The sequence below is a fragment of the Geospiza fortis genome, unplaced genomic scaffold, assembly GCF_000277835.1.
Source record: "Geospiza fortis unplaced genomic scaffold, GeoFor_1.0 scaffold78, whole genome shotgun sequence".
NCBI lineage: Eukaryota > Metazoa > Chordata > Aves > Passeriformes > Thraupidae > Geospiza > Geospiza fortis.
Window position 1 is genome coordinate 643611 of NW_005054339.1, and position 10855 is coordinate 654465.

Consider the following 10855-nt stretch of genomic DNA (forward strand, 5'->3'; position numbering starts at 1 on the left):
GCTAGCCAGTTTTGAAGTGTATTCACCTGAAAAAGTTAGCCATGGAAGAATTAAAAACCCAATTGAGCCACTTGGGATTTTTAAGAGCAGAAATGAGATTAGGGAATGACACCCAGCATGCCCAGATGGAAGCAGCAGCTCACAGCATGCAAATACAGGAACACAGGGAATGATAGAGGGAGAAGAGCAGCAAGGATGTGATAAAGCTTGATGAGTGATGGGACACTAATCAACCTTCTCTATGCAAAGAAAGAAGGAGGGTAGGGAAGCCCCTCAGCCAGCCCTTCACGTGGCTACTTACAGGTACAATGGCAAGAACAGTCTTTGCCTCCGTGTGCCGAAAAAGTACATCCAAGAAAGAGATCACCTGTATGGTCTTGCCCAGGCCCATGCTATGCGCTAAAATACACCCAAACCCACTGCTGGTTTTAAATCTCTCCAAGGACTCAACCAAGTTGTCATAAAGGAATCGGATTCCACCAATCTAGGCAGAAAAGTAGAAAAAGTGTTAGAATGGTGGCAGACAGAAAGTCCGAGATCGGTAAGGATTTACAGAGTGCATGAGGACCATGAAAATGTAAAGGGCGTGTTTCAAGCTCATTAAATTACTCTAATCTAGGGGAAACTCAGTATTTTTAGATGTTCATAGAATTTCTTGAGACTACATCAATAAATAAAATTAATTTGTAGCCAGAGGATCCGAATTGGGGTTGATTAGTTTGTTTATAAGTCTAATTTTATTTTGTAAGAGTTTATCTAAATATACAAAGGTCTGATAGTAACAGCAGCTGAAACAGAGCCTTGGCCATCCTCTACTTCAGTTTTATCATTTGACTGTCCACAGCAGTCACCACCACAACCAGATTGGTCACAGGGCTCACCAAAGAAGTTCTGCTGAGACTCCCAGGCAGGCTTGCCCAAATTCATTGCATTTTCAAGGCTAACAAAGCCTACCTGATGAGGTTTCACTGCACGTGCAAGCTGGGGAGCCAGGAAAATGTCCTCCTCATTTGGTGGATGATTGATGTTGACAATGACTTGCCCCAGAGCATCTGACTGATTTAAGGCATCATTCACATGAGAGCCACTGCTCTCTTCACTGCCATCCTCCTCCCCCTCATTGCCAGAGTCACTGCTGTCCACAATTTGGAGGGCATCATCCTCTCCTGAGCTCAGCTCAATCACTTCTGCAAAGTAAACAAAACAGGAGAGAATAAGGACAAAGTTAACTTGACATCAGGGTTTATCTTGAATGGCAAAAACCTATCAGGAAATAAGGCTACCCCCAGCTTTTGCAATTCCACCCTAATGGCCTAATGATGTCTCCTGAACAAGTGGGCATCATACAGGCACACACCACGCCCCTCAGATCAGCATACAAAAGCTTCCCTGGCTTCCAAATGCTTCAGGGATCATTACCTTGGGCTGATCCAAAGAGAATATGAGACAGTTTCTAGGAGTGTTTTACATTCTCTTCCATATGTCTTCTTAATTCCCAAGCCCAGACATGGATTTTATTGATCGATATAATGTCTAAGGATCACCAAGGAGTCCAATTGAATCCATTTGGGACAAGGGACACAAAACCACTTCCAGCTGCAGATCTGAATACTTAGATGCTCCTTTTACATGCAGCAAATGGTGCCACATCTCCTGTAAGCATTCTTCAGCAATGCACTGGGCAAAATTAAGTGCATTTATAAAGCAGAAATAAACACAAGTTCACAAGAGGGCCTGACAGGCCATTTTATAAATGTCATTTTAGGACTCACAGGCCAGAACTGCCCGTATAATTGGAAACCAATAGGCCTACAAAAGTCTGAAGTGATTCACCACTGGAGCATCTGAGCAGATGAAAACAGACTTGTGGCTGAATAAACAGCATATTGTGAGAAGAGCAGGCTGAGGCAATTGGTCACTTACCATCTTTAATGCTATTTTTTCCTTTAGTATCATCTTCACTGCCACTGCTGGTACTGTCAAGGCAGATCACTTCCTCAGCCAGGACCTGAGGGGGGAGCTGGGTTGCCTCTGCTGTTCTGAAAACTATGTCCTCTACAAACATAAATTACAAACAATAAGTAATTCATAATAATGGGGAAGGAGACAAAACTGTTCAGAAACCAGACAGTATTTCCTTCCACTTTAGCTCCAATAACTTAGTCCTGGAATTTTCCATAACAGACTCTCACTGACTACAATCCTGCTATGAGTCAGCTTCCTGGGTCACAATCTCCTCCATTCTCAAAATGCTGAAACAACAGCCCATTGCTGATGGCACCCTCTGTTTCATGCCCTGACTAGGGCACACTGACCATGCAACATGCTAAAGCCCTTTGTTTCTCTTTTTTTTGGTCTCAGTAAAAGCTGTGTTTCATCCAGCAGAGAAAGTACCAACTGCTGGAGGAATAATAACTGCTCTTTGTTAGTAGGGACACTGTAATAATTACATCCCACATATCATAAACAACTTTTGCTGATCAAGAGCATTTGTTTGTATGGTTTTAGTGCTGCCATGTGGAGGAGAGGCTAATGGGGCCAAACAGCATCACTGCAGTGACACAGCAAGCAATGACATTCTTCTGGGGCTGAACCTATTCTGCGTAAGCCAAAGTGTTTTAAACAGCTCTTATTCCTTCTCCCACATGTAGAAGTGGTTTAACACTTGCACATAGGGGAAAATATCTATTTCTTCAAGAGGCAAGGCCAACTCAAGAATTCCTTACCCTTGCCCAACATCCAACTGCACTTCTCTGCCCTTTACACCTTTTGAAGCTGTGCTATAAACTAAATCACCAAAATGATCCAGATTGGGAAACAACACAAGGTGACACATTCACCCAAAGACATGAGTGATGCTTAACCATTTATACCATCTACAACTCACTGCTTGCCAAAACATGCAAGGAAGGCCAAGGTTACATCACCAACATATGTGCACTCAGTCTATTGCTCCACTATCCCCAGTACCAGACACACATGTTACCAGACCATTCCCAGGACAAACAGGATCTGGCATTTCTGCCAAGCCTGTTGATTTAAGCTCCCATACCAGCTGGAAAGACAAGAGAGATCTGTTTCAGCATCCCGCTACACACACTTGATGTGCATCAAAATATCTTCAACAAACATTACCTGGCACCTTTCACCAAGCAGCCACTGTATCCTTAATAGGAAACAAGGGCAGAAGTGGAACTGCCTACACTGAACCTACAAGTGGTTTGGAACTGCTGTTCCAAGAGTTTACACTTCAAAGTCCAAGTACAGCACAGAATCACAGAATGTTTGGGGTTGGAAGGACCCTTGAAAGGTCATCCAGTCCAACCCCTCCACACTGAACAGGGATATCTTCAGCTACATCTGGTTGCTCAAAGCCCAATCCACCCTGACCTTGAATGTTTCCAGGAGTGGGGCATTTACCACATCTCTGCATAACCTGTGCCAGTGTTTCAACATCTTCATTGTAAAGCATTTCTTCCTTGTATCTAGCCTGAATCTACCTTCCTTTAGGTCAAAACCATTACCCCTAATCCTATCATGGACAAGCATGGCACTACCTTCCTCATTCAGCATCTGTCCTTAAAACTCTTGCTTTGGCTGGCATTTCCCAGGGCTTACCAGGAAGAAACTCCAGGGGAACAGTTGGTATAGAGGCTGGGTAATCCTTCCGCTGCTGCTCAAGCCGTTTCCTTCTCTCCAACTCTTCTTGCTGGGCTGCCTTTGTCACGGCTTCCAGTTGGTCCTCACGCAACAGCTTTCTGAAAACAGGAGCAAATGGCATTTGGTTACCCTCCATTTATTCCAAAAATATGAACAGCCACACAGCTGCTGCAAAGAGGACTGACAAGCTCAGTCAGCCACATAGAGTAGGAACATCATCCCCCAAAAGATATGGGCAGATTCTACAGCTATTTCAACACAACAGATAACACTACTACCACTCAAGGAAAAGACAAAAGTTCAACAGAAGCAAAGTAATGAACGGAGGAAAGAGGTAAGTGGGTAAACATATACTTAAACTAGGTTACCAGAGACCAGTCCTTCTGCTTGAAAGGGTGTTTTTTATTGATACACAGTTTATAAACACAAAATGCACTAAGTGATGCAAAGAAGATATTTGGGAAGAAAATGCATCAATTCCCCCACAAAAAGTCAACACCTCGATTTTCTTCTGACAGCATTTTGAAGAGCTAGGATCTCTCATGGTTTTAACAATTGTTTCAAGGCATTCTCTCAAAGCACCTTCCCTTTATAGGTAATTTTATTTACTTCCAGAAGTTGCTTTTCCCCTGTTTCAGTGTCACATGGTGCTTTTGCCAGAGGAGAGGTGCAGTACAAGCAGTGGTAAAATCTAGCTTCCTCAAACTAGCCTTTAAAACCACCCAACCCCATACTTCATGGACATATCCTTCATTCTAATGAAATCCCATTTTTCAAGGCCTCTTCAATGCTTATTCCTTCAGCTTTAAGAAAATCAATCTGCACAAGCTTAAAGAGGAACCAAAGACCACCAGCACGGGGTATGAGAGCCACTTGCTGCCACAGGAGTTCCTGCTCCATTAGTTCTCCTCTGAGCTTATAAAACTCCCTTGAGCAAAATTTCCTAGTGATTTACCACCTCACAACCTGTCCCAGAATATGTGGTGAATTACACAATCAAACAACTACTGCTTTATAAAATCCAGGTGAAACTGACTTCCAGCATTTCAGTCGCTAGTCATAGCATCAGCATTCCTGTCAACAAGTACCCAGGATAGTACAGGAAAGAACTGTATTTTAGGCTGTTTGCAATAGGATTCACCTCAGCAAATATCTGAAACTGGTATTTACTTAATGGTGGTACTGTTTTTCAATCACATCTCTCAAAAGACAGCAGCAATTACACAATTTTTGCAATATATTCCATAACCAAATATTCACTCTTCTGAAATACCAAACAAGTCTGCACCCACATGCAGCACTCTAGTCTGAGATCACTCTACTCCCACTGGTGAAATCCTAAGGTTTTGGAAAAGAAAAACCATCTGGTTTGCCAGCAGCGGCACAACGTAGCTCAGAAGCAAAGTGCAGAGATTCTGTTTTCACCACCATATGTGACCCGAGCTCTTTCTGTCCTGCTGCTGCTGCTGCTTACCTTATGTTCCTCCGCATGTGAGACGGTTTCTGAGCCCTCTTCTTTTTGGTGTCCTCAGAGGCCAGGCTCTTGTGCTGGTTCTGCAAGAGTTGCTCTGCCCGCTCGCTCTGAGATGAGGTAGTTGAAGTCGAGCGCTGCCACTCTCCATCCTCCGCGTGCTCCGCATGGTCACCGCTGAACACGGCTTCCTGGGGTTGGTCTGCAAGGAGAACAACATGGCATGGGAACAGCTGTGCCAGCCTGGCTCTTCCATCAGCCATCAGCAGGGTTTGAGCTGAACAGGAACTGACAAGCCCTACTCTCATTCATTTGCAAGCATGTCACTCTGGGGGTCAAAACTGGGGTCCCTTCCGACAGTCAAAGGGAGTTAAAAAGTTTTACAGTGAAGGATCAGTGTCCCTAGTGAAAGCCAAGACTAACAGCCCTCAACACAGCCCAAAACTGCCCTGAAAAGAAAACAAGGGAGATTATTTAGGTCCATGTGGAGCACTTGCTATCCCAAGAGTCTGTTTTTTTATGAGGGCCTGATAAGCTCTGATTAAAAACAGGAACTTGAATCTCTTTTTCTTTGTTTCACATCATTCAAGTAGGGCAGACATTTCCATCTATATGACACCTGTGTAACTATCTCCCAAGTCAACAGAACACAGTATGTAAAAGGTTATCTGGTTCAAACACTGGGTCATGGCTCAGCAGGCAGCTCAGTGGTTTTAGCACCAGGCTTCACTCTCATGGTTTAAATGGTAATTTCCAACAAGCTTTTTGTCAAACAAAACGTAAGTGGCAATATTCTTCCTGCATTGTAAATCACATGCATTCCTTTTTCTCTTTATTCTCTGACTTTCAGACTTCCATTTGTGCCTGATTCCACTCTTAAAACACAATGTGAAATGCCACCTTGTTCTATGTGACACTTGGCTCTTCAACAGGCTGCTAGTGACCAAGCTAATGCTTCCAGAGCAAAGAAAGGAAATGTTTCTGTTCAAAAGCTTCCCTTGAAGCAAACTGTTTCTGACAAGCGTTGTAATAGCTGCTTTGAAGCATCTTGTCCCCTTGTGTCAGGCAAAGAGATACCCTGAACTTCATCTTGTAATCAGCTTTCTTGCTTACATTGTGTATCTGAGCTAATGACTGAACTGAAATGACACTTAGACAGAACTTTGAAGGAAAGAAGACATCAGTGCAGAGGAATGTGGCAGATGAAGTAATACAGAACCAACAAGCATCACATTGTGACTCTGAGGGATCTGGAGACAGAGAGCATTCCTTCTCAAAATGCTGGGAGCTTAAATGAAGGATGCTTCAGTACAGCACATTGCACCTACAGCTGTCATGTTGATATGCCCATTAAATTAACCTTATCTCCCGCATCACATCTTAAAATTGAGATGACAAGCAGTAGATTCACACCTTGTTCAAAAGCACCAACTTTGCAAACTTCCTCTCCAGACATCCCACCAGACCCACCCCAGCATTTGCTGCAAGTCTATGTCAGAACAGATTTAGGACTTCAGAGCTCTGCCCACCATGGACCAGTAACTGGCAGAGCAGCTCAAACATTTCTGTGGATATCTGTCTCTGCAAGACCTACACATACTGGAAAACCAGGTATCCACAGCTTACAGGATGGAACAGATCTCATGATGAATGCAAGGAAAGTTATGCATACAAAGATAAAGGCAAAGGGGTTCACTGCTACAAGCACAGCAGTTCTCCTACCACAGCCAAGGTCTTGGAGCCCTGTCCTCCCACCATGCCTCTTTAGACTTACAAGCTCAGATACCAAGCATCAGCTCACTTGCAGAGAGAGAACTGTGCTGGGAATAAACCCAGTTTCTCAGGCTTCCCAGACAACAACTCTGCTATTTGAGCTACAGACACATTTTAGTCACATTACCTGCAATTCTTCAGCACTGTTTCCTTCCCCCCACCCCTCTTGACTCCTGGTTATATAACTAGATCAAAAGATTGGATGAAATAGGGCAAAGGGAAGCAGGGAGGCTGCACACGTGATCACATGCTCCGGGATGAGTCATTAAACCGGAGACAAACACTGCCATGGTTACACTGCTGCCATCTCACCCTGGGCCCGAGGACCTTGACAAGGCACCAGGGAGCACAAAGCCACGCTTGTTTGCAAGAGGAAGCTCTTCCCTCCCCACACTCCAGCAACTGCCCACGTCACCTCCTCCAGCAGCCAACCTGCCACCTGCACTGTGCCAGGCAAGGGTGTCTTCAGGACAAGGTTGATAATAGCAAAACCTAAAGGCTCAGGAGCCCAAATTATTATGTCTCCTCTATGTTTACAGATGTGTTCTGCAATCCCTATGTAGACTCATTCCGTTTCTGCATTTTACCTTTTCCTTCCTCTTAATGATATGTAATAGGAGCTCTGGTAAAACCTACACACAGCTGGATCAGACAGGTGTTCTAAAATATAATTCTCATCTGACCAGGAGCCTGAAGCCCAAAATTTGATGATAAATTTGGTCCTGCACCGAGTACAAGCCCTCATCTGCCACAGCCACGTCTGCTGAGGCTGGTGTTTGTCCTGCCAATACAAGTTCTGAGGTGAGGAACACAATCTGTGCCTCAGCCCACATTCCTGACACATACGCATCGAGAGAGCTCTTCCACACTAGCGACAGCTCCAAACATCTCAGTGATTCAGCTGCAGTGGGATTCAGGGGACAGCCAGCTTCCCAAAGGCTGCTCCTATCCTTGCCACCACCAGGAATAAAGCTGTACACAAAATTTAACTAACACAATGATAAAATCACAAGTCTAACCTTGCAACAGCTCCCATCACACCTGTGGCATGAGCTGGCAGTTACAAGCAAGAATTGTTTTGCTGCTGCTTTGTATTAAACTCCTGATTATGTGCACAGCCTAAACCTAACCCAGATGAAAAGCACAGCTCCCCGCTGCAGTCATATGGCTGCTCTCCAATTTGGTGAGCTCCAAGCTGTGTAAATGGGACCCACACTGGGACAGAAACACATTAAGAAACAGTAACTACACACACTAACACCTATTTTGTATAAGAACGGGTCTGATCTTGGGTTGGAGGGAGTGTGGGAACAGCCTCGTTGAACAGGTCCCATCAGGTAATCAATGGAATAATCCTGCCCCAATTTTGCCAAACCTACATAGACAACAGAAAGGCAATTATGGTTTTGTAACAGGAGCTCGACACACTACTCTGCCATGGTTATACAAGTAGTGTTTTACACAACACAAAAATTCATCAGCCACGTTTGCATGTCGACAACTGTCTGATCATGCTGGAGCTGCTGTGCGCTCTAGGAAGACCTGGGCACCTAATCACATTGACTGCTGAGAAGAGCATTGCTACCAGCCTGGGGATGACAACCCAGCACAGCCCTGCACAGCAAGATGAGCCACATCAGAAAAAGCAGGCCCAAGTCTGTCCAGCAGAAGACAGCCAGGTGTGGCTGTTGGCAAGGGTGTAAATCCATCCCATGGTTACAAGCTGTGGGCACCAAGAATCACCCAGTTCACACCAGCTCTGTTCCATGTTTTGCACTGTCCTGACCAGATCTACAAAGAGGATCTCCCAGGAGAAGTGGCAGTAGCATCAATGCAGCTATTCCTCCAGGTGAGTTATAGCTCTCTGTCTGAGAAATCCCCAAACAGTTCCCATGGTTATGGACACCTGCACACACCCAGGCACTCTGTCCTGCAAGGTACCCTGGATGCCAAGAGGGTCACGACTATCTTTTCTCATGCACTTCAGAGGTGTGAAATGTGCCTGCACTTTCAAAACCCAACAGACCTGGTTACAGCACGGCTCTGGTTTGTGCTGCAGGCCAGAGGTTGCCAGTTTTCTTTGCTCAATAAGCAGCAGCAAGCACCACCCCCAGATGTACATACAAACAGGGGGAGGTGTTTGGTTTCTCGACACTTTCATGTCACAGTGTTACAGCTTAGAAGTCTCTGTAAGAGAGTCGTGACTGCTGTGTGTAACGCTGCTTCAGATGCTCCCTCTGTGGTGTGACTGCTAGAGCTGTCCCTAAACACTGCACACAGCTGTGACTCATGATGTGTAACACAGCAAAAGACTTGTCCTGCAGTCAGGCACCTCCTATTGCAGCCAAGCTCACCTCATCACCTTCTCAAACTTCTGTTACAACAGCACAGGACCCAGCCTGGAGAATATTCTCTAGATCATCGATTCAGCAGCGAATTGCTCTCGACACAGCCTGCTCTGCAAAATGGCTCAGGTTGCTGCAAAGTGTCATGAAGCAGCAGGTTGTTTTGAGGTGTGACATTCATGTAACTAGCACTGTCCTGACACCAAGGTAAGTGAAAACCAGCATTATAGCCAATCTCTGTGCTCCAAGGTAGCCCTCAGTAAGTCCCAGTCTGGGCATCCACAGTTTGGTTCTAGCAACAGTCAGCACTCCTAGGAGTACAGAAATTCCCATTCAGAAGATCTGAGGGTCTTCTACCTGAGGCTGCTGCATAACAAGATCCAAGAGACCCCTCAGTGGACAAGCTACTGCATAAGTTGGTGACTTCCTTGCCTGCCCAGTTAGAGGCCAGCTAACAGGGCTAGCTAGAGTTATGTACACCTCCTCCTGGGAGACCAGCTTAATTGCCAGGGTAACTCCAGTGACTCCAGGGAAGATACAGCACTGAAACCCAGACACCTGTTTATTTCTAAAATCATTTCACTACAGAAACTCAGGATACTAAATAGGAAAATTTGCTGAGTTTTTGAGCATTATTTCCTACCCTAAGAACAGGGACGTGCATGCATGGTACAGAAGGTAGCTGCATGCAGAGCAGCGAGCAGTTAATTCTTACTTTGGGAGCTTTCTTTTGTCCTGCACAAAGAACAAAGAGCAGTTAAATATTATTGCAGGCCTTCTGGGAACTTCTATGCAGTTTGTGGGCAAAAGCCTGTCAGAGACTAGCTAATACTAGCTTGTGCTACTACAGCTGGTACTGAGCTGTCAAGGCAGGAATGGGAGGAGCACTGAGAGATGGCACAAGAAACTCTAATTGCACAGCTCCAGCTGCAACTCAGCCCCTGACACACTGAACTACAAATGGAGTGCCAAAGGCTGGAGGAGCAACTCTGCAGAGCAAGCCCAGCTACAAAGGCTCTGACAGCCTGGAAGGTGCTCTCTGGGTTATGTGATGTTTCCCCAGTGTGCTGGGAGCTGGAGGGGTGGGTAGGTGATGCCAGAGTGCAACTGTACCTGGCTCATGAAGAACAGCGGCTCTCTAACTGCAGCACTGCAATCAACTCAGAGGCTGGCAACAGCCAGAGTCCTCTGGCTCACCCTGTACTCAGCTGTGCAATAGAAATGAAATATTTTCAAAATATTCTTTGTACGCAACTGGTGCAGCTGTTGCATGGGTGCCATGCAAGAAGGGTGAAGTGGTGTCTGCACAGAGAACCTCTCACAGAGGTGGCATTGTGTGAAAACACTTGAGCACCACAAGGCTGGGCTAGAGGCAATAAATTCCTTGTGAAACCCCTCAAGTACAGTGTAGGTGAAAGTAAGGGAAAAGCTCAGAGTCCCTTCCTCCAGGCTTTACCTGTTGCAACACCCAGGAGAGGCACAAAGACGGCACACATCAACACCTGGTTGCTTCCACCCAAAGCACTGGGAAAGCCACGTTAGGGGGGGTCGGAGCAGGACAGAGCAGGACGCAGCTCCTGGGGGCACCCGGGGCTCCGCGGCAGCC

General features: G+C 45.7%; 1 protein-coding gene across 1 annotated transcript in view; it reads right to left on the minus strand.

Annotated features, from left to right (window-relative positions):
* RAD54L2 (RAD54 like 2) overlaps positions 1–10855 on the minus strand; it is a 43855-nt gene that overhangs the window by 12938 nt on the left and 20062 nt on the right. The window contains 6 exon segments of the mRNA XM_031058153.1: positions 2–26; positions 302–484; positions 955–1187; positions 1924–2055; positions 3619–3758; positions 5135–5333. Of these exon segments, the coding sequence (XP_030914013.1) occupies positions 2–26; positions 302–484; positions 955–1187; positions 1924–2055; positions 3619–3758; positions 5135–5333 (912 nt within the window).